At 50.1% G+C, this 21,062-nt stretch overlaps 6 protein-coding genes across 6 annotated transcripts; 4 read left to right on the forward strand and 2 right to left on the reverse strand.

The window, feature by feature from the left end:
* Positions 1-145: 145 nt before the first annotated feature.
* BO88DRAFT_372953 (uncharacterized protein) lies at positions 146-3,972 on the forward strand. Its single transcript, XM_025704253.1, has 9 exons — positions 146-344; positions 414-561; positions 612-706; positions 794-1,411; positions 1,470-1,622; positions 1,670-2,869; positions 2,927-3,052; positions 3,110-3,226; positions 3,303-3,972. The coding sequence occupies exons 1-9, from the start codon at positions 228-230 to the stop codon at positions 3,912-3,914; spliced, it is 3,186 nt and encodes a 1,061-aa protein (XP_025559051.1). The 5' UTR covers positions 146-227; the 3' UTR covers positions 3,915-3,972.
* A 932-nt stretch (positions 3,973-4,904) lies between these two features.
* BO88DRAFT_471649 (RNA-directed RNA polymerase (Sad-1)) lies at positions 4,905-9,254 on the forward strand (the record flags this gene model as incomplete). The annotated part of the gene is made up of 4 exons (XM_025711707.1): positions 4,905-5,185; positions 5,238-5,397; positions 5,458-5,929; positions 6,019-9,254. 4 exons carry the CDS (start codon positions 4,905-4,907, stop codon positions 9,252-9,254), a joined length of 4,149 nt encoding a protein of 1,382 aa, XP_025559052.1.
* A 194-nt stretch (positions 9,255-9,448) lies between these two features.
* On the reverse strand, positions 9,449-14,795 carry BO88DRAFT_372955 (DNA-directed DNA polymerase zeta catalytic subunit REV3). Its single transcript, XM_025704254.1, has 2 exons — positions 14,427-14,795; positions 9,449-14,368 (listed from the first exon to the last, which is right to left on the reverse strand). Exons 1-2 carry the CDS (start codon positions 14,659-14,661, stop codon positions 9,600-9,602), a joined length of 5,004 nt encoding a protein of 1,667 aa, XP_025559053.1. The 5' UTR covers positions 14,662-14,795; the 3' UTR covers positions 9,449-9,599.
* Positions 14,796-15,009: 214 nt separating this feature from the next.
* Positions 15,010-16,541, forward strand: slu7 (mRNA splicing protein SLU7). Its single transcript, XM_025707560.1, has one exon. The coding sequence runs from the start codon at positions 15,029-15,031 to the stop codon at positions 16,457-16,459; it is 1,431 nt and encodes a 476-aa protein (XP_025559054.1). The 5' UTR covers positions 15,010-15,028; the 3' UTR covers positions 16,460-16,541.
* A 596-nt stretch (positions 16,542-17,137) lies between these two features.
* On the forward strand, positions 17,138-17,741 carry BO88DRAFT_349245 (60S ribosomal protein eL37; the record flags this gene model as incomplete). Its single annotated transcript, XM_025703445.1, has 3 exons — positions 17,138-17,204; positions 17,396-17,467; positions 17,602-17,741. Coding segments are annotated over 3 exons (279 nt in total), but the record flags the coding sequence as incomplete, so codon positions are not given.
* Positions 17,742-18,339: 598 nt separating this feature from the next.
* BO88DRAFT_348941 (uncharacterized protein) lies at positions 18,340-19,645 on the reverse strand (the record flags this gene model as incomplete). Its single annotated transcript, XM_025703429.1, has 3 exons — positions 18,340-18,666; positions 18,745-19,227; positions 19,433-19,645. 3 exons carry the CDS (start codon positions 19,643-19,645, stop codon positions 18,340-18,342), a joined length of 1,023 nt encoding a protein of 340 aa, XP_025559056.1.
* Between the last annotated feature and the right edge of the window lie 1,417 nt (positions 19,646-21,062).

Raw genomic sequence — 21,062 nt, forward strand, 5'->3', positions numbered from 1 at the left:
ATTGATATTTTAATAAAGCAATTACCGGCTATTCTTGCATCATATTCATTGTCCCCACTTGCTTATCTGCCAGGCTCCATATGGCCCGCGTCCAGCTGTTGATGGGGCAACCGGCTACATACAGAAGAACATCAGATCTTTCCCACCGCAGTCAAAAGACAAGCTAACGATAACCTCGTGGGGAACGGCACGCCCCATTTTATCTGTGGCCCTTAATTCTTTAGCTCATGGATACGCACTCCATAGATGGAGTCAAGTTAGCAGATATGCCAGATCAACAGAGTATTCGCTTGAGTCGCGAGGTGGAACGCCTCGTTACCGCCCCTTATGCACCTTCATTTCAGGTAAACTCCGCTACTCCACGCGAGTATCTTAGGTCAATGCGTTAGTTGCTAATCCACTGGCACATTCAGGACCTATATAGCTTGACTCAATCAACAACGTCACAAAGCATTCGACTGTGGGCCTCTCACAAGCCCTGTCAAATCGGGGCTCTAGTTGACGTGCTCGTGGACGGTCTATCGCGCTCTCGTTTCGCGTTGCCTCTACTTGGGACATTTGGTAAGCTCATTGTTTGTATCAGTTGCTTTGGCTTGGCTGATCTTCGGCAGTTTCAGCACCTGCTGTTCGGGATGCTTTGCTGGAGCGACATCCATGTCTTCTCGATCAGTTCCTTCAAGGTGCTATCGACGATGACAAGGCAGAGGTTTGTGCGCCCCTAACTTAAAGGGAATTGCTAGCCGCTGGCTAGCAATACTGTCGAGCTATGAGCTACATGGTCTGACCTTCTTAGTATGCTTTGGTGTGCACCGCCATCCTATCGTCACCTCTACCGCCTGAGTTCATGATACCCGCACGCTTGACTCAGTTTATGGAGAAGATGATACGTACTATGGGAGAAGATCCGCGTGCAGAAAATATCCTACCTCTGAACCAAATCTCTAATGGCATTAAAAGATCACCTCGACTCCTCGAAGAGATCCCGTCCGAAGTGATGGCTAGCCTTCAGGTAGAGCTCACGAAAACGCTGCGTAACCTGAGTGACCACATGGGCAACCTTCTCTGTCTAGCAACCTTTGCACGCATGGCATCCTTAGAAGATCCGGGGACCGAGAAAGGCTGTGTGCGGTTTGTTCCGTCATGGTTGCAAAGCGTCAACCATTTCTTTGGCCCCAAGCGGGGTCTCAAAACTTTGGACCTCGTCGTCCTGCGCGTTATTCTCGCTTGCTCCGATAGCTGCAGTGACTTAACGGTAGACAAAGCAGCCGAGAGTATTCGTCTGGCAATCGAGATATGTGATAGAGTCGAGCCAGAACAGAGAGAAAGCTGGGTCAAGGCAAACGGCTCAAAAATTGCCAAGCTACGGGAGAAGATCACCAGGAGTGGTATTGAATCTGGAGTTCAGATGCTAGTATGTGCTGGTTCATCTCGAATCTGCGGTAATGTGGACGCATGCTAATGATCATCAGGGTGCGACATTTTTGGCATCGCTGCTTCCAGTTGCCGCATTATCAACCGATATAGCCCGAGTTGCTATCGACGGGCTTATAAGTCCAGACAGCAAGTTCGTGCTAGGTGTGCTGACATCAGAGTATATACCACGCCTTGTAGGGGCAAGTGTGGTAAGTAGACCCACGTTGCCATCTGGGGCTATACTAACTCATTCAAGGCATGTTTAGGTGTGACCGCGATACGCAGTCTGCTTGAACATATTGTGTCTTCTTTAGATACTACCAGCTCTTCGAGCCTGACTCATATCCTGGTGGCCAAGTCGTTGGTCATGGGGCTGCATTCAGCATCGCTGAACTCCGCTATCTTTGCCGAACCTCTTGAACAATGTCAGCAAGTCATGTGGCAAATAATTGAAAGCTTTCCGAGAAGTCACGCTTCATCATCATGCCACGGCTCTCAAGAATGCGGAGCTACACGTTCGCAACTGGAAAATGAACTAATATATGACTTTCTATCCTTTTACCTCCACGCACTGCTATCACAGACCACAACTCAGGACACGGTAGCTGGTAATGCGACCCTACAGATGTTTCTGGCTCAAAACAAGCAGCTACTGCACAGCCAAAAATGCTCGTTCTCAGAAGCAGAATCAGCTCGTGCCGCGAAAACCTATACGACAGTCAACGTCCGTGAGGGCCTTTCCGCACCTAGTTCGCGGTCTGACTGGAGGAGCTCTATGTCAGAAACGCTCATGCTTAATGCGCGCGTGTCGAATGACAGCCTTATGCGTAGGATGGAGGAGGTGTGCTATGATCTCGAACAACGATGCAATGATGTCGAAGCCCCTCTGCGGACGATGGAGCAAGAGCGGAACGCGATTTCAGCCGAGGCGCAGCAGCTAAGGGAACAGAATGGCGCATTGAAGCTGCAATTTCAACAAGCATCCGATACAATTGGCGGGCTTCGGCTGGAGATTTCTCGCTTAGAGACCCATGCGGAAGCTGCATCCATCCGTGCCGAAGAATTGTCGGCAACTCTCGACGCAGCTCGAAGAGATCTTGAAGACCAGAGGCGCGAGTTTCAAGATACTATGGCAAGCAAGGTAGAAAAGGCCCGAACTAGGGAGTTGGACTTGGTCGCATCTATAACTGAAAGAGATGATCAGCTGGAATCGTTGCAGGATGAAATGATAGCCCAAAGGGCCGAGAACACGAACCTGCAGAACGCTCTAGATGAAGCCTCGAAAGAGAAATTCTCCCTGATTAAATCGAATGACTCCATCAAAGAGGATTTGGCGGGACTTGAAGAAAAGCTCCGACAAAGCGAACTGCTTCTAGTTCAAAAGGATGAAGACAAAGAGCAGATTGTATCCGAGAAGGCAGACACTGAGAGGGAAATGGAAACCCTTCGCATTCAGGTAGGATTACTAGTATTCCAATGGCAGGAATTGAGAGATGCTAATGGGTTTATGCAGCTTGAGGAAGAGAGGATGAAATCCCACGAGTTGGCATCCACTCTCGAGAAAACCGAAAGGGCCCTTCAAGTAGAACAAGAAACTGTCCGAGCTTATGAGGCTCAACTTTCGGCGGCAAGTACAAAGGTACAATCACGGATTGATTATGTACGGGAATCCCAGTTTCTAACGCACATTCAATAGTACGAGACCCAAAAGGAAGAAATATTCTCGCTGCGTATGGCCATGCAGGCAGCCGCATCCGACGCCACTAAGGAGCTGCAAACGAAGGATAAGCGGATACACCACCTAGAGAAGAAGGTAGGACAAGAAGCAGCCAGAAGCAGCAATTCCTCTTTATCTGTGTGCTTGAGCATCCACTTATATGTCATAATAGGTACAACAACTACGAAATGAGCGAGCCGCAAAAGCCCGGGAATTTTCTGAAGCCCAGCAACATATCGGACGCCTTATGAATGTTATGGGGATCCGAGTTGAGACTGACGGGACGAAAGCCCCGGGCAAACAGACGAGGAGGTCTAGTGCAAGACCCTCCCCGACAACCATGACACAGCAAACGCAACCGGCGGAGGACGAGCTCCAAACCCAGCCTCAGAACTCACAGGTGGAACCGCTTGAAAATAGCCTGTCGTCCCCTCCTTGCCGGAGCCCGAAAAGGACTATGGATAATGCATTTTCTCCGGCTGATCCATCATCGCAGCAAATGAGGGTCGGCAGGAAGTCTAGGAATGTAACACCCCAGCACAGGCGAACACCCCTCGAAGATGCCGACCTAAATAGCCAGCCGTGCGCACAGCGAAGTCCCGCGTCACAACGCAGCGAATGTGGCACTTCCGACCAAGTTCGGACTCGCGCCAGCTTGGAAGAGAACCAACTTCAGCACATAGACCTGGACATGGATCTGGAGTTTTCGAAGGACTTCCTCTTCACAAGCACGTCCTTGTCCGCGGCCAATGATCCCATTCCGCTCTCACAGACACAGCAGTAGTATGAGACATACATGACTAATGATTTTTGTACATATGTTAATTGGTATGATAGCCTAGGCTATCGTTGATGCGCCCTTAATTAGATCCGTCCGGTCCTGAAGTACCTAGATTGAGGGCTGGACCCAGTACTAATGGACTTTCTTCGAAGCATCGTCCGTATTCATTTACGCCACATTGAACTCTCGGTCTGTAGCCCCCGGTCAGGTTGCTCTGTGGCTGCGCATCTGAAGAGTAGATGAACCATAGCCAAACGCCCGGAGGCTCCACTCAATGGTGTCATTGTAAACTGTATCTCTCCGGGAAAATAATGCAATTGCTGTGGCTTATTTCATCTCATTCACTTTTCGGCTCAACCCTGGAGTTTGGTTGGTTATCGCAGGAAGTTTCCGACTGGTCGAGCCACATGGCTGAAACATTATAAACACTGAAAATGAGTTAGAAAAGCCCAAGCCGCCTTTGTAATTCTCACTTCTGCTTTATCTTCATTTCCCCGGCCCTCAGAATAGTGCAATGTGCACTCAGATCTAGTCTTGTTCGCAATACCAACCATAGCGCTCTTCTCGGTACCTGCTCCTTCAGCTCACTAGTACCTCAGAGTCAAGGTGATAGTCTCTGACAACGAAAGCAAGTAAGTAAGAGAGCATAGTGGACAGGGGAAGCTAATGGAGGTGCATCCAGAAGACGGCCCCGAAGTTCACTCCCCGGACAACGGGAGGGAGCTTCACTCGAGAGCCGGTTCTCCCCATGTCTCTCTCTTTCTTTCTCCGTCTTGCTCTTCCCCCCGGCCTCTTTCTCACTTCACTGCCAACTCACCTTCTTCCTCAGCTCACTTTCCCCTCCCTTCACCACCAATTTCCTCTTCCTCTTCTTCCTCTCTTTCTTTCTTATCATCTTCACCCCCACGTCCCCCTCTACCTCCACTATCTTCTTCTGCTCCCTTCCCCTCACACACTTCATCCGCCTCCAAGTCTGCTCAGCCTGCAGCGGCCATGCCCCAACGAGGCAAGCAACAGCATACGAGGGGGCAGGGTGCCTATGGGCGGGGGCAAGGGAGGCAGCCGAGGGGGCAACAACGTCTATACAACATATTACCTCCTCCAGCTCCATGGAGATCGTGGGCTAGTGTTGCTATAAAACTTACTGGGCTGCCGCCCAAAGCCACTGCCCGTACTATTTGGCAGGCATTCAAATCCGAAGGCACGATCTTTTCGATCGACATCTATGAAGACCATCATGGCCAGTTGGAGTCGAGGGGGAAAGTTCGCTTCAAGTTGGTCCTCGTTCGGGTCATGAATCCTCGGATATCACTAATTATTCACCAGGCCGCCACCCCGTTTCGATTTTTGGAAAAATGGTTCATACAGCATCAAGCTTTCAAGCGGACAAGAAGTACGCATTTTTGTTGCTCTCGAAGAGCCCAGGCCTTCAGAGCTTGAGATTCCAAGCCCAGTGCGTCCCAATGTCCGCTATCCGGCTGAGCTCGTAAGTATCCCAACCGCAAACACAGAAGTCAACTCTCATCTGGTTTACTTATTCTTTCAGACAATCCCAATTTCCTCACTTGACATTGGAGTTATGCTTAACGAAACAACACTTCTTCCAATGCGGACGGTCGAAGCCGGTCCCCTCGGGAAACCCTTCCTGCTACTCAATCTGAAAATAAAAGAATTACACGTCTTCTTTCAGCTTCAGATACTCGGCTCTAGTATGAAATCAACCTCAACCTCTTCCCCCGATACCTGGTACACATATCGCCTCAGAATCCCCCTAAAACAGCTGGGCAAGATCTTTCAGTCACGCAATATTACAACTGGGGTGGTATCACACTTGACCGTGCTCGAATCCCCTCCCATGTACCACCGCCGAATCAGCGATATAAGTGCTACATTTCATGAGCCGGGAAGCTGGAGGGACTCAGACTGCTGGTACCGCCAGACACATATTGTACACAACCCTCCCAGCTTGTCTACCCTCCCAGTCAGTCTACCAAGACAGAAGCCTATCATAGACATTGGTATGCCCTCATTTTCTGCCTCAACTGTTGTCGCTAGTCGCCTTTATTATCTCTATCTCTCCTCTAGCTAATCTTTCAACTTCCCGCAGGTCGATGGAATGCCTTCAAAATCAGTTATCCTCAAGATTGCCAGAAGGAACTCTTTACTCAGCTTTGTGCAATACTCCAGGATTATATTGTCTCTATTGAGGAGACTGACCGCTTTATTCAATGGGATGATAGACAAGAGAGGATGCCGCCAGTGTGGAAGTGGATCGATCTATCCGACGCCTCCAGTTTGTCAACGTCGTCATTGAATGACCTGATTGACTCTAGTTATGTCCCTTTGCCCTTCGCAGTTCGGTATCAGCTTGAAGTTTGTATTTCCAATGGCTACCTTTCCGAATTTACCATGACGCATGACTTCGCCGCCAAACTAGCTGACCTCGGGGAAGCAAAGGCAAGAAAGCTCTTGGAGAATGTAGCGAGTCAAAAACAGCAGTATTACGACCCGATGAAGATATTTGATCTTCCATTTATTAGAGGGGTCAGAGCCTTTAAGGCGAAGATACCTCCTTACTGCTGTCATATGCGATCCGCTACAATCACACCTAGCACCGTATACTACAATCTACCGTCGGTGGACATCTCGAACAGGATTATTAGACGCTACATGGAACATGCAGATCGCTTTCTCCGAGTTCGATTCACGGATGAGAAGCTTTATGGTCGCATTCATGCTAGAAGTGATAACTCTAATGATGAGATATTCACCCGCATCAAGCGAGCCCTGGCAAATGGCATTATCATTGGAGACCGACGATACGAATTCCTTGCTTTTGGGAACTCCCAGTTTCGTGAGCACGGGGCCTACTTCTTTGCTCCATTGCCTGACCTTACAGCGGCCAATATCCGTGCTTGGATGGGTCATTTTAGCGATATCCGAAATGTTGCCAAGTATGCAGCACGACTAGGCCAATGTTTCTCAACAACTCGAGCAGTAGCTGGTTGCCCGGTACAGATACGCAATATTCCTGATGTAGAAAGAAATGGCTACACTTTCTCTGACGGGGTCGGAAAGATTTCGAGGTTTCTTGCACAAATGGCAATGACTGAGCTCAAGATAAAGACGCCAACAGGCGAGCCTCCATCAGCTTTTCAGTTCCGTCTCGGGGGTTGCAAGGGTATGCTTGCTGTTTCTTCCGATGCCCAGCCTCGAGAGATTCATATTCGAGAGAGCCAGAATAAGTTTCCGACCGTTCATAACGGCTTGGAGATCATTCGATGGTCTCAGCACTCAATGGCCACACTGAACCGCCAGCTGATACTTGTCATGTCCACCCTCGGGATTCCTGACGAGGTATTTCATGCTAAACTCAAGTCCATGCTGCGTGCTCTCGATGAGGCCATGGAAAGTGACTCTCGAGCAATTGAGGTACTCAAAAAGTACGTTGATCCGAATCAGACGACTCTTACCGTCAGTCAAATGGTGTCTGATGGTTTCCGGCGATCTAAGGAGCCATTCTTCACATCTATCCTAGCCCTGTGGCGGACCTGGCATATCAAGTACCTGAAGGAAAAGGCGAAAATCGTCATTGACAATGGCACAAATTTACTAGGCGTCATGGATGAGACTGGGATCCTTAAAGGTTACTTTTATGATAAAATACCAAAGGAGGACGCTTCTCTCGACCAAAAGCTGGCAGCATTGCCAGAGATCTTTCTACAGGTTCCTCGTACAAGCGTTTCTGGGGAAGGTGCACAATATAAAGTCATCGAAGGACTCTGTATATTGGCACGAAATCCTTCTCTTCACCCAGGTGATATTCGTGTGGTCCGGGCAGTCAACGTGCCTGAGTTGCACAGCCTCCGTGATGTGGTCGTCTTACCGCAAACTGGAGATCGAGATATCGCCAGCATGTGTTCCGGTGGAGACCTTGATGGCGATGACTACCTGGTTATCTGGGATCAGGACTTGATTCATAAGGACTGGTTCTTAGACCCAATGCGCTATACAAGCAATAAGGCACAGGATCTAGACCACGATGTCACAGTCGATGAAGTTACCTCTTTCTTTGTCATGTACATGAAGAATGACAGCCTTCCAACAATCGCCCACGCCCACGTTGCCTGGGCAGATCAGCTTGAGGATGGTGTTAACGAAGAGAAGTGCATCCGACTTGCTCAGCTCCATTCCGATGCTGTGGATTACAATAAGACAGGAAGACCGGCTATCATGACCCGCAATCTTCAGCCACGTAGGTGGCCTCATTTCATGGAGAAGCCTAAGCCTAAAGACCTGATCTATTGCTCTAAAAAGATTCTTGGTCAGCTCTATGACGCTGTGGAGAGGGTGGACTTCGTGCCGAGCTTGGAGATGCCTTTTGACGAGCGAATCCTGAACTGTTCAATCGAAGTCAGCGATGACCTCTACACATTCGCGAAGAATCTCAAGAATGAATACGACACAGCCATGCGGCGAATCATGGCACAGCACGAGATCAAGACCGAGTTCGAAATTTGGTCAACCTTCATTCTTAACCATTCACACATGAGCAAAGACTACAAATTCCACGAAGAAATTGGTGCAATATCAGCCGCGCACCGCGAAACCTTCAGAAAGCAATGCTACAACAAGGTGGACGGTAGAACATTCGAGCTACTGGCACCACTAGCAGTCGCTATGTACCGTGTCACGCATGAAGAAATGACCCAGGCGCTTAAGAAACATCGCGAAAACTCTCCACCGCATGAAAATCCCAAGATAAATCAACTGCCTCTGATCAGCTTCCCCTGGATTCTTCCCCATATACTGGGTAGAGTTGCCCGTGGTCTTTATGATGTCTATCAGCCTCCAGCACTCAACTCCGATCCTGTGGAAATTGACCCGACCAAAGTCCCTCCCACTGCAGATAAACCTGATACCCTGTACGAAGACCCGTTCGGCCTATTCACAGACGAAGAACGCGCAGCCAACGCATCACACACTCAACCTCTAGTAACTGCGGATGCTTCCACTAGCCACGCAGGCGCGAAGAGTAGCGAGAGCATCATCGATCAACTGCTTGATTCAGGTATTTCGGACGTACCCACTCTATCACCTTCTCTTCCATCCACGTCTTCAAGCACTCTCAGTAGGGAACAGATATCCTTGTTAGACATCGATGACAACGTAGCAATTCCCGAAATGCCCGAAATGCCTAGGCCGGTCACTGCAAGCCCTTCAGCAACACCACTCGTGGAGGATCTCATCGAGGGAGATGACGAATGCGAGGAAATCATCGAGGAGGAAGACGACGTTGAGCCTACTGCTCTCGATAAACTCAATGAGCTGCTTGGCCTCTGAGACAGGTCTTATTTCGTCTGAATATACCACATCGTGTCGTTCTTGATTGCTTCGATCTGTGACGCTTGCTCCTCAAGACTATCTTGCTTCACCTACGTGCGTCATAACTAGAATGTAACTACCAGTCTAGGCATGCACAAATTGATCCTTCATAAGCCATTAGAAGATTTAAGTACTTTATTTCTAGCTCCTCCGTTTAAAAGTATACATGTTTCTGGTAAACATACATCACCCAACCCATCCCTCACAGCCCATATTATATAATAAACGCCAATCCATTAAACCAATCTCTAACCCCATCCCAAGCAATCAAAAAACCAAATCACCCTCCCCCCAATAAACCATTTACCACTCCAACTCCTTCTCACACCTATCCCTCAACAACCCTACCACCGGATCCAGCACCGCCTTCGTATACCTCCAATTCGCCTCATCCCTCGTCCTGGAATAGAAAACCGGACAATCCTTACTATCACACTTCACCTCATCCCCAAACGTCACTCCCATACAAGACCTACAAATCCGTTGCAAATCCACCACCCTCTTCTCCGCCGCCCTCTGTCTCGAGACAAGCTCAAACATCGCCAGATGCGGCTGTCTTGAACAGTTCCCGCAGAGCGGGGTATCAGTATCCCGCAGCTTACTCCTACATACAACGCACGTCGACGCTCTCATATACGACTCGAGGGTTCTCCGCCCACCGCCGCGAAACATTGCTCCCTCGACGCGCCGCACGCGCTGCACTTTCGGCATCTCGTCGTACCATTGGCGGACGTTTGCGCCGACGAGGTTGAAGATCCTCTCGAGGGGTGGGATGAGGTTCTTCGTGATGTAGTAGTCTGCGTCTAGGTCGAGGTGGGGATCATGCAGGAGGGTTTCCGGCGGGACGCAACGGTCGATGAGTCTTGCGCCGGGGGCGCCAGTGACGACGACGTAGGGGACACGTTCACCGTATTGGGGTTCGGAGCGAGGGTCGGCGATCATTTTCTTCGCGCTGATTAGGGCGCCTGGTGGTGGGAGGCCTCTGTCGCTGTAGGTGCCTAGACGGACTTCTCGGGCGAAGCAGAAGTCCTGGATGGAGACGCGACCTTGCATGATCTTTGTGCATTGGGATTGGAAGTAGCGTTTGACTTGGGAGAGGTCAGCGGTGCGGAAGAGGAGTTTCAGGGCTTTTTCTTCGATTTTCTGTTCGGCGGGTGTGCCGTCCCGGCGGACGGTTTCGATGCCCTTGGCGTCGAATTCGGGTTCTTTTTGATCGCGGTGTTCGTATTTGAAGCCGACGTAGCGTTTTTTGGCGAGGAGGACGCATGGGTGGTAGACTTTTTCGAATTTGAGTTTCACGGGGTGGGGGTTTATTGAGGTGACGGCTTTGGCGATTTCTTCGCCGATGGTGAAGGCTTCGTCGCGGGTTCGGCCTTTGAGATAGACAAAGAGACTGTCGGTGTCGCCGTAGACTACTTCGGCGCCCCAGCGTTCGACGGAGTGGATGAAGGCGATGGCTTTTTCGAGGGTTTCGCGGCCGGATTGCACGATGCTGTCGGCGATTTCGGAGCAGGGCATGCGGCCCGAGAATGAGGCGGATGTGTAGCCGTAGGTGACGTTGGCGATGAGTTTCAGGGCTAGCTGTCGGTTGTTGAGGAGGCGCTGGAGCGCTTTGTCGTCTTTGTCGAGTTTCATGCCGTTCTTCACCATGACTCGCGTTTCGAGGATCTCGGCGAGCATGCGTGCGAGGAGGGATTTGCGCACTTCGGGTTTTGCGTAGATCATGCCGTTGGGGGCGATGTTGATCTTGTCTTGGAGCAGCTCTAGCATTCGGGGCTGGCGCTTGTAGTCCGTGAATCCCATCTTGTTTCGGCCTCGCCATCGGTGTGCTCGTCCGAGGAATGTCGAATAGCAGTAGTTGTAGGCGATCATGATGCTGGGGTATAAGGATTGGAAGTCTAGTACCACGAGAGGGCTGGTGTAGAAGTCGCTTTGGGGTTCCATCACCAGTGGGAGACATTCAAGGGCATTTTGTTGACCAACTTGTTTCCTGCTTGGGGAGACGAGTATGAAGTTCTCCGGTTTGGCAATGCGGAACATGAGAGATTCAACCTTGAATTGAGAGCCACGAGAGAATACTGAGAAGAAGTCAATTCCCAGTAGCCTGGCCTGCTCCCTGGTCCTGGGAATCAACTCATTTGACTCCAGAATCTCGAGATCCATTTGCACGCGAGAGACGAAGTATTCGACTACTTTCAGTATGTTGCGAGGCTTCCCACTACGATACCAGTCTGTGAGGTCCTGAAACGAATAGTGCGGGACACGGCGGTGCAGCAGGTGAAAGGCAACATTTTCCTGTGTATACTGCAGCAGGTTCAGCTCGCCTCTCATGGCTCGCCAGATATTGATCATGTGCCGTCCAGTGACTCGAATAGAAGAGGTGTGGTTGAAGCCCCATCGGTCAGCATCCTTGCCAAATCTCCCATGGGCTTGCGACTTCACTCTGGACAGCTCATCGCAGATATCAAAGTCATATTTCTTCCTTGCTCGCTCGATCAAGTAGCCCCAGGAGCTGTTGTGTACCTCGTAGCCAGTGATGACATCGGGGTCATGCCAGCGAACAATGTCTACCACGCGATTGATCAAGTCTAGTTCGCTGGTTTCATGTTCCCAGTCGATTCTCAAGGCTTTGGATGCCTTGACATCTGGCCTGTCGTCTTCCGATTGAGATATCATGCCAACATGAACCCCTGGAACCGTACCGTTGGCATCAAGGTCCTCATCTTCCGACTGCAGGCACCAGAACACACATGTGATCTCGTCCTCTTCTGGGTTCGGCGACAGCACACCCCGGGTGTTCACATGCACCTCCAGGCTCATCATGCTCATATACTGTGTCTGGTGCTCGACACTGGTGGATCTTCCTTTTTGTGAATATTTGAAGCCATAGCCATTCTTCTGGGTAGGGCCCTCGATCTGTGACAAGACATTCGCCTTCATTTGCACCTGCTTGGGTGTTTGGGGTTGAGCGGCATCTGCCTTCTCCTCGGCTTGAGACTTTTCGAACCATTCGATAACTTCTGAGCGGCTTGGAGGAACAGGGGCAAACTCCCAAAACTTAGAGGTAGAGAACTCTCGCAGCTGCTGGTCAACCACCTCTTGTTCAATCTTGTCTCTCGGTGGAGTATATTCCCCTAGCATAGCCATAGACCGCCCTGACGGATCAAAGTCGGGGAGGTAGTGTATACCACTACCTTCTAAGCGGAATTCCCTACCTGCGTAATCCCTCGCACGGTCAGGCACATCACTCTCATCGCTGTAGTGCGGTTTCTGATAAATAACGGACGGATAATCATAGCAATGAGGTGTCGAAGCGACCTCACTAGTACTGGGAGAGAAATTTCGCAAGAAACAAATGCGAGCATTCATAGGCACATCAAAGGCAGCATAGAATCCTGATGCTATTTTCAAAATCTGCGGATCTAGGCCAGCATCAGGACCTATTACAGTGACTGATGACTGCGGTTGTGATGGGTTGTTCTCCGCTCTGATATCTTTCGAAACAACTTCTGGCCCAGAACTGGCCAAATCTTTTTCTAGTTCTCTAAGTTCCTTGGAAGAAGGCGCACCGTCCTGGCTGAAGCGCAAGATTGTCATAGGATTATTAGGGTCTTTGACAACCGGAAAGTTGAGCCTTCCACTCTGTTCAGGCCTCTTAGAGCGGACAGTTGACTGAGATAGCTTTTTTTGTGAGGATTTTCCCCTTACAACTGCATCTGCATCCGACGTGTTGGCGGTATCTTCGATTTTAGGGGTTGTACTGTTGACTTGAACTTCAGCTATCCGAGACTTCCGCGGCCTACCTAACATCTGCGATGGCGTTTCATCGAAGAATCTTTTCCGCTTGCGCATATTATTATAGCTGAGCCTTCGGCTTTCGGTTCGTCCGACCATTTCATCCGAACCTACTTTTATCGTCGCACTCATTTCGTAGGCATTTAGATCATCAACAGGGTACTCAGGTTCGTCTTGTACTAGATCAAGGATATCTCTGGCCTGGTTCTCATTCAAGGCACCTGCAGCTTCCCGGTCATTGTCTTCTCCGGGTAATACGTCGAAAATATCATCGTCGGAAAGGTATGGATCATCATCTGAGACCGCAGGCCAAGCTGCGCTCTCATCAACGTTTACTTCTGCATTCGCCGCAGTATCAGGATCGACAAGTTGTTGTTGATACTTATCAAAATCGTTCTTGTCCGGATAGAAATCCTCGACACTCTGCATCGCAGTCTTTACATCCTGGGCGAAGGGCTTCTGCGAAAGTAAATCATCGAATGTTACATCACCGCCACCATTCTCCTGCTTCTCCTCATTGACGGTCTGCACAGCCATTTGACGATACTCTTCTTCGTGGATCCAGCCACCTCCAGAAGTATCTCTTGGGTTAACGGACAAAGAGACTAATTCGTTGGGATCGAATGGGCTACTGCCCGGTTCGAGCCCCAGACGTTTCTTCCGCCTGCGTGTCTCATCCTGCCACAAACCTGCCATACTCGGAACAAGTCGTTCATCAGAAGTCATTTGCTTAAAGAGTTCAGTGAAATCCTGATGGATGGGCCTTTCGCTAATTTCCGAGCGGTTTAGAATGTCCTGAACGCAAATATCGACCTCTAGGGGACAATGGCTTTGCTTTGGGAAAAGGCAGTCGTCTAACAGGTCGTCGGGTTGTACGGATCGGTCGTGCCAGCGATGGGATAGATCAGTAAGCTCAAAGTATTCTGGGACCGGACTGCGAAACTTGACTTTGCTACACTTCAGATAGGCGCATCCGTACAAACTGTAGTCACACATCCACTGCGGAACGAACTGCAAATGACTTTCGTATGGTTGTAGAGGACGCTTAAGGACAGCGCCCTGAAGTAGCAAGTCCGCCAGCCTGGTCATATAAATTGGGTTCATGAGATAGATTTTAAAGTAGAACTTATAGCCCACATGATACCCATAGAAGGGAACACCCTTCACCAGAGTGATGTGGGCGACGAAGGGTATCTTTTTGGCATTTTCGTTGCGATTGTAGCTTACTGCCAGAGCATGATCGATGGAGAGACGGAGACTCCTAATAGCAGAGCTCACTATAGAAAACTTAGCTGCATGCACATACCATATTGTTACACCTCTTAACAGACCAACCTTTCTCTGTCTCCAGATCACCGTCATACTCGACATACAAATAAGGAAAGGCGCCATGCACATGGACGCACACCTTCTGGCCAGTCTCCGTGGCCCCAAAGATCCTAATTACAGGGACTTTCGATCTATCATTTTTCCCAGCCGCACCATCCCTGTAAGGCAGAGGAGGGTCGAGTTCTGACGGAGTTGCCTGGTAGTGGTCCACGCAATTAAGGCGCACTTGGAAGGGTTCCATAGCTTGATTTAAGGACAGCGGAAGCTGTCAGCGACCGAACGCGCGAGGATTTCCGAGTCGCGTCATATCAATAAATCAGGTACCGACAGCATCACCCACTGCTTTGCCGTCCAACTTTCTATTTTGACTGCGACGTGTAGGAAGTTGTGGTTGAGTTTACGCGACTGGGTGGCGCGGGTAATACGCCAGGTCACGTGAGTGATACGGAACCGTCGCCGACTCCCATCAGCGCGGAGATAGAATCAAGAACTTGACATTCACACACATCTGCTGGTTTTACCAGTGAAACTTGAGTATTTTGGCGGCGCTATAGCTCTTTCTTCCTTTCCCTATACTTTGCGCCTTCTGTTCCCTGCCATCCGCCATCATGTCTAAAAAACCCGCCGATGTGGCGTCGAAAGAGCGCAACGAGTACATTCCATCTTTCATTTCGAAGAAGCCGTTCTATATCGACGACGACTCTCAAGCCAATGACTACCTAGAGCATCAACGTTTGCAAAAGTCGACAGCAGACCAGTCAAAATGGTACGATCGTGGCAAGCGTGCTGGTCCCGCGGCCACTAAATACCGGAAAGGCGCCTGTGAGAACTGCGGCGCCATGACCCACAAGACGAAAGAGTGTCTGAGTCGCCCTCGAAAGCATGGTGCCAAGTGGACCGGTAAAGACATTCAGGCGGATGAAGTTATACAAGACGTTAACATGGGGTGGGATGCGAAGAGAGATCGGTGGAACGGCTACGATCCGAGCGAATATCGACAAGTGGTGGAGGAGTACGAGGAACTTGAGAAACTGAAACGAGTCACAAAACAGGATGGAGAAAACGAGGGCAAGGATGGCGAGGCCGATGACGATGAAGATGCGCCTCAGGAGGAAGCCCGCTACGCTGAGGAGTCCGACATGGGAAGACAACAGAGCACCGCCACTCGCAACCTCCGTATTCGAGAAGACACGGCAAAGTATCTGCTGAACCTGGATCTTGATTCGGCTAAGTACGATCCAAAGACACGACGGATGGTTGATATGGGCGCTCAGGATGATCAGGCAGCAGCACTTGTTGCCGAAGAGAACTTTGTCCGCGCTTCAGGTGATGCTGCTGAATTTGAGAAGGCGCAAAGATATGCCTGGGAATCACAAGAACGTGGTGCGCAGAAGGTCCACCTGCAGGCGAATCCGACAGCTGGAGAGGTCATGCGGAAGAAGGAGGAGGCAGAGTCTGTGGCGAAACGTGAAGCTCAACGGAAGGCTCTTCTGGATAAGTATGGTGGTCAAGAGCACCTCGATCCCACACCGTTGCGGGATACAATGGTTGTTGAGAATGAGAGGTTCGTCGAATACGACGAGACGGGTGCGATCAAGGGAGCACCAAAGAAGGCGGCCAAGTCGAAGTATGCTGAAGACATCTTCACCAACAACCACACATGCGTCTGGGGAAGTTGGTGGCACAACTTTGAGTGGGGATATGCCTGCTGCTTTTCCACCGTCAAAAACAGTTATTGTACTGGTGAAGATGGGAAGCGCGCATTCCAAGAAGCAGACCAGCTGCTGATGCTGTCTGAGAACGGGGCCGATGGTGACGAGCTATCCGCTGAGCATGAAGATAACGACGCGCATGAAGCCGTTGATGATGCTCAACCCTCAGAGCAGCTGAAGGAGTCATCTAACGGTAATGCGAAGAAGAGAACGCTCATGGAGGTGCAGTCTGGAATCACCGAGGAAGAAATCGAGTCATACAAGCGAAGCCGACTTGCAGCCGACGATCCCATGGCCGCATTCATTGGCAAAGACGAGCTTGTATAAACGCTCCTATAACATTACAAAATTCACCAGCTCTGCTATATAGGCGCATAGTAGTTGTCATAGATACCCATCCAAATTGTGCATATCCTGATATCTTCTCTTTTAGCTATAATCTGTAATTCCAGTCTTAATACCGGTATAGATTCTTCATCACTATCTGGACTAAGTACGGAGTAGTAAGGTACGTAGGTGCATAGATAGCCTTATTGCTCCCGGGCCGCGATATCCTAGTCCCCAAGTAGCCTAGCGCAATGGAGCAACAAAGTGGATCCCGCCGGAGCAAACAGAATTACTCTTTGCAGTTATGAAGTCATGTGACAGTCTCACCCTTGAGGCTGTCGGCGAATCACGGGACCAGGGCACAAGCCCTGACAACCACAACTCGCTAAGCGACACCACCCCAGATCCCAGTGCAACTTCGATACGCCCAGCGACGACGACAACGACAACCAGCCCTTCAACGGAATCGCCAGGTAGGTCCAGTTTGCGCCCTCACGTGGGATTATTGTCATTTTTCCCCAGGCCGGGAAATTTTTTTAATCTCGATTTTCCGTCGCTAACAAATTGTGCCATATAGTTCCACATAATTCAAGATGAGTACGTGCCAACGCGATATACCACCGCCCAGTCCGATCTATCGACGAGAACAACATCCAGACTGACATACCGATTCTGTTTATAGCGAAGGGTACCTCCAGCTTCGGAAAGCGCCACAACAAGACTCACACTCTTTGCCGGCGTTGTGGTCAGTATTTACACTACTCCGAAAATTTATATATGTCCTCCGGGCGGGAATTGTTATACGGGATATCTCTACACAACCAACGGAATGGATGAGAGAAGGAACGGAATAATAAATGACTGCCGGGAGGAACATGTATATGAGGTTATGGGGAAAACGACCAGATGGGCTAATACTCTTCGGATTGAATTCAGGCCGCCGCTCCTTCCACGTCCAGAAGTCGACTTGTGCCAACTGCGGTTACCCTGCCGCTAAGACTCGCAAGTGTACGAATCCTTTTCCCCAAAACCCCACCATCGAAGAACAACCGCTGGTTCCTTAAAGAAAGAAACCTTGGATACGGATTGTATGAAAAAGTGTTTGGATGAACAAATTGGCTTACGAAGTTCGTTTTATACAGTCAACTGGAGCGAGAAGGCCAAGCGCAGAAAGACCACCGGCTCCGGCAGAATGCGTCACCTCAAGGAGGTCCACCGCCGCTTCCACAACGGCTTCCAGATCGGCACTCCCAAGGGCGCTCGTGGTCCCGAGAACCACTAGATTCCCCCCTTTCGATGACTGTCGCGTTTTCGTTTCGTTCTCGGAGGCTGGAGGCAGGGCTGGTATGACAGGGCCGGTTGGCATTTGACGACGTGAACCGGGTCGCAATGCTAGGGGCATTAAAAAAAAGACGCTATTCCCCGTGGAGTTGGTGTTGGGACGGTCTTTTTTTTTCATATTTGCCGTCATAGCATTTCTTTATTCTAGAGAAACACAAAAATGGCATATATTGACGACAATGTGAAAGAAGAAAAAAAGACGCACGTCTTCTCTCTTGCTCTCTGGGGATGTTTTTCTCTTTTTCTGTTTCAAAGAAAGAAATGAAATGGGAAACTTTATGCATGAATTTCCTTGTCTTGTTTAGGGCTGGCAGATATCCCATGTCGTGACAGATGCAGTTTGAGATTATTCGTCCAATGTGATCTGTCTACTTGAATGCAACCTACCCTTCGAGTGCGTACGATGTGGTTTCTGCGACAACAGATGTGCTTTTTCGATCCAATTGCGACAAGATTTCTATTTACCCCCGGTCTATTGTTTTCCGTATGCACGCCTGAACGCCTGGACATGACATGGAATGATGCAACAACTCTAGTATCTATTCTCCTCGCCCAAAGACGCTAACACCACCGTCCCTTTGAACGAAATATAGGACTTCCTTCTCTTCCCAATGACTATTAGCCTCGGTGCTGTCATTTTGCCCCCATGCACCACCTTTGCTGATCCTGAGCACACCGCTGACATCCCTTGCGGCACCCGTTTCGAGGTTTCGGAGCTGCATAACCATGTGCGCCCGATGAGCCGATCCAATAGCAAAAGCGGCATGCTCAGTCTCCAGCGGAGTTGCTCCATGGTGCGCAGATGCGGAAGCATTGTGGATCAACGGAGAGTCAGAGGACACCGTCATAATCGTTGCGTGAGCGTACTAGGCAAATAAGCTCGCGGTCAGCGGATATGGTTCCCCATATAAATACCGTACTGCCAGTGGAGACTCATAGCATACCTGTTGTAGACCCATCACCCAATCTCCCATCTCTGTAGCGCCTATGCCCCTGCTCGGGCCCGTAGCGGCTAGCAGCAGATCTGGCTGATCGATAACTAATAAGACCTCGGGCTCTTCCTGTTCATCTCCAGATGGTGATATTTTCAGGTCATTGATCACCGCTGCAATGTCTTTCTCGAGCACATCCAAAGCCGCATTTCCATTTCCTGATAGGTGAAGCCGCTTGACTGGCCCGACTTCTCTCGATGTTGGCGGGTTCGGAGGGGCAGCGACTGGCCGAGCAGCGGGTTGCGGTCCTCGCGCGGGAACAGGTCCGGGTTGCGACCTGACGGGCAGAACTGTCCGGGAAGGCACTGTTCCTCGCGGTGAGGGTTGGATCGTTGGTGTCTGAGTCGAGGTAGTGGAGGGGGCGGCGAAAAGTTCGGAGAGTCCGTCAACAAACGCGAATTGGCGTTTGTCTGTGAGGCGGGCAAGATCGAGGCCCTGATCGGGTCAGCGTTGTCGCCAATCATTTAGTTACGTAGAAAGCAGTTAAAGTGAATGAAGAGAGAAACGGAAGTATTCAAGCCTCGCACGGCCCAGATAATCCATAACATATGACCAAATAGAGCGACGTGACAAGGGTTCACAAGCATACCAATCTTTTGGCCTCGGACCTCCAAAATTCCCAACCCCGCAGAAAACTCACGAGCACGACCTTCCTCTTTCTCCCATTGTTGGTGTCGCTGAGGCCCGCAACAGCGTCTGACGTCGAAGACGAATTCAAGGCAGCATACAGGAATCGTAGGACTAGCCAATTCCCTGTTGCGCCAAGTACTGAAGATAGGACTGTGAGGGAGGATGGCGGCAGAGACGATACGTAGGGAGTGAGGAGGGGTGGGAGGGGCGGTTGGCTAGGCATCGCACTGAGAGCGTCGCAACTGCTCCGTCTTCAAAATCGTACGGTCGGATAGCACTGATGATGTCTCCGAGCTGATGGAGATGACTTCAAATTCGAGATTGGAATTGTAGAAACGGAAGCTGTGTTTTTTTCTTGTCTGCACTTTTTGTAAATGACGTTGTATGAAATTCGATTTCCTGCGGATTTTTGCGATTGGTCCGCGACGGTGCCAAGACAAGTCACTGGATCGATCAATACGGAAGGTGCGATGGGGTGGGTGCCTGCCTGTTTACTACTTACTATATGGAGATGGTCGTGGTCTTCCCCCTGCTCATCTCAGGAATGACTTCTTTCTCATCTACTAGTTATCATGTCTTTCACCATGTTGGATGTCATCTTTGCCTAGTCTGAGCTGATTCAACTGGTCAGCTCGTGTTTCAGTAATGAAGCGCTGATCACGTCCCCGAGCTCAGAGCTGTACCCGAAGTAAATATATTTCAAGCGGTGCTCCTAGGCTACTATGCTAACTACGCGCCCTCTGCATGCTGCTAATAGTTCGCTGGGACGGAGATGATACTAGTATTACACTCCCAAAACAACCACAACCGGCAAACCCTTTCTGTGGAGGTATTCTGAGGCTGCGCGTCAATTTCATGGAATACGATTTCATTGCGGCATTATCATCCGCATCAGGAGATATCTCGGACGCTCTCGCGATTCCAGGCCGTTCACTACATTAGCTTCACGTCACCCGTGCCGATCACTGAGGCATTTTATGCGAACTACTGAATACTCTACGCTCTACTCAGGCTAAGGTATGCCGTATGATTATGATTATCGTCTCAGAGCCGTGAGGGGAATGGTCATTTCCTGCCTGAAGCGACGCCGTTGATTCCTGAAATTCCAGGAGGAAATTTTCGGCCCGTCACCTGACTGGCTCCCCCACACGAGCCAAAAGTCCATCAGCAATCATCGTCGCACTCGCTGGTCGAGCATCCATCCAGGTCTCGTCCTCTTCTCGCCGACTTATAAGTTTAGAGCGTTGGAGCCGTACCCGATAACTTATCGTCCGGCTCCAAAAGCGTTGGGCCCTTAACTGCTTCCGCGCCGATCGTAAGTTGGCCGCCCCATCCATGTCCCTCGCTCCAAGCGTGTTACACTCAGGCACCTCGCTTTTTCTCCCATACCCCACCGGTCTTGGAGACGGTTAAAGCGCCTCTTTCCCATACCTTCTGTACATGTATCCATCCATCGTTAAAGCGGGAATCTGCGAAACTCGACCAGTCCTGTTGTTATATTTCAGCCTGTAAAAAGATGTGTCTACAAAAGTACTCATGTTCTTCATACTTCGCTCGACTTCATCTTGCGGCGCAGATCAACATCGATCACGATTAGCGCTGTAGTTGATGGCTAACAAAGTCTCCCCAGATGACATCAG

This window comes from Aspergillus vadensis, assembly GCF_003184925.1.
Source record: "Aspergillus vadensis CBS 113365 unplaced genomic scaffold BO88scaffold_26, whole genome shotgun sequence".
In the NCBI taxonomy this organism is placed as follows: Eukaryota; Fungi; Ascomycota; class Eurotiomycetes; order Eurotiales; family Aspergillaceae; genus Aspergillus; species Aspergillus vadensis.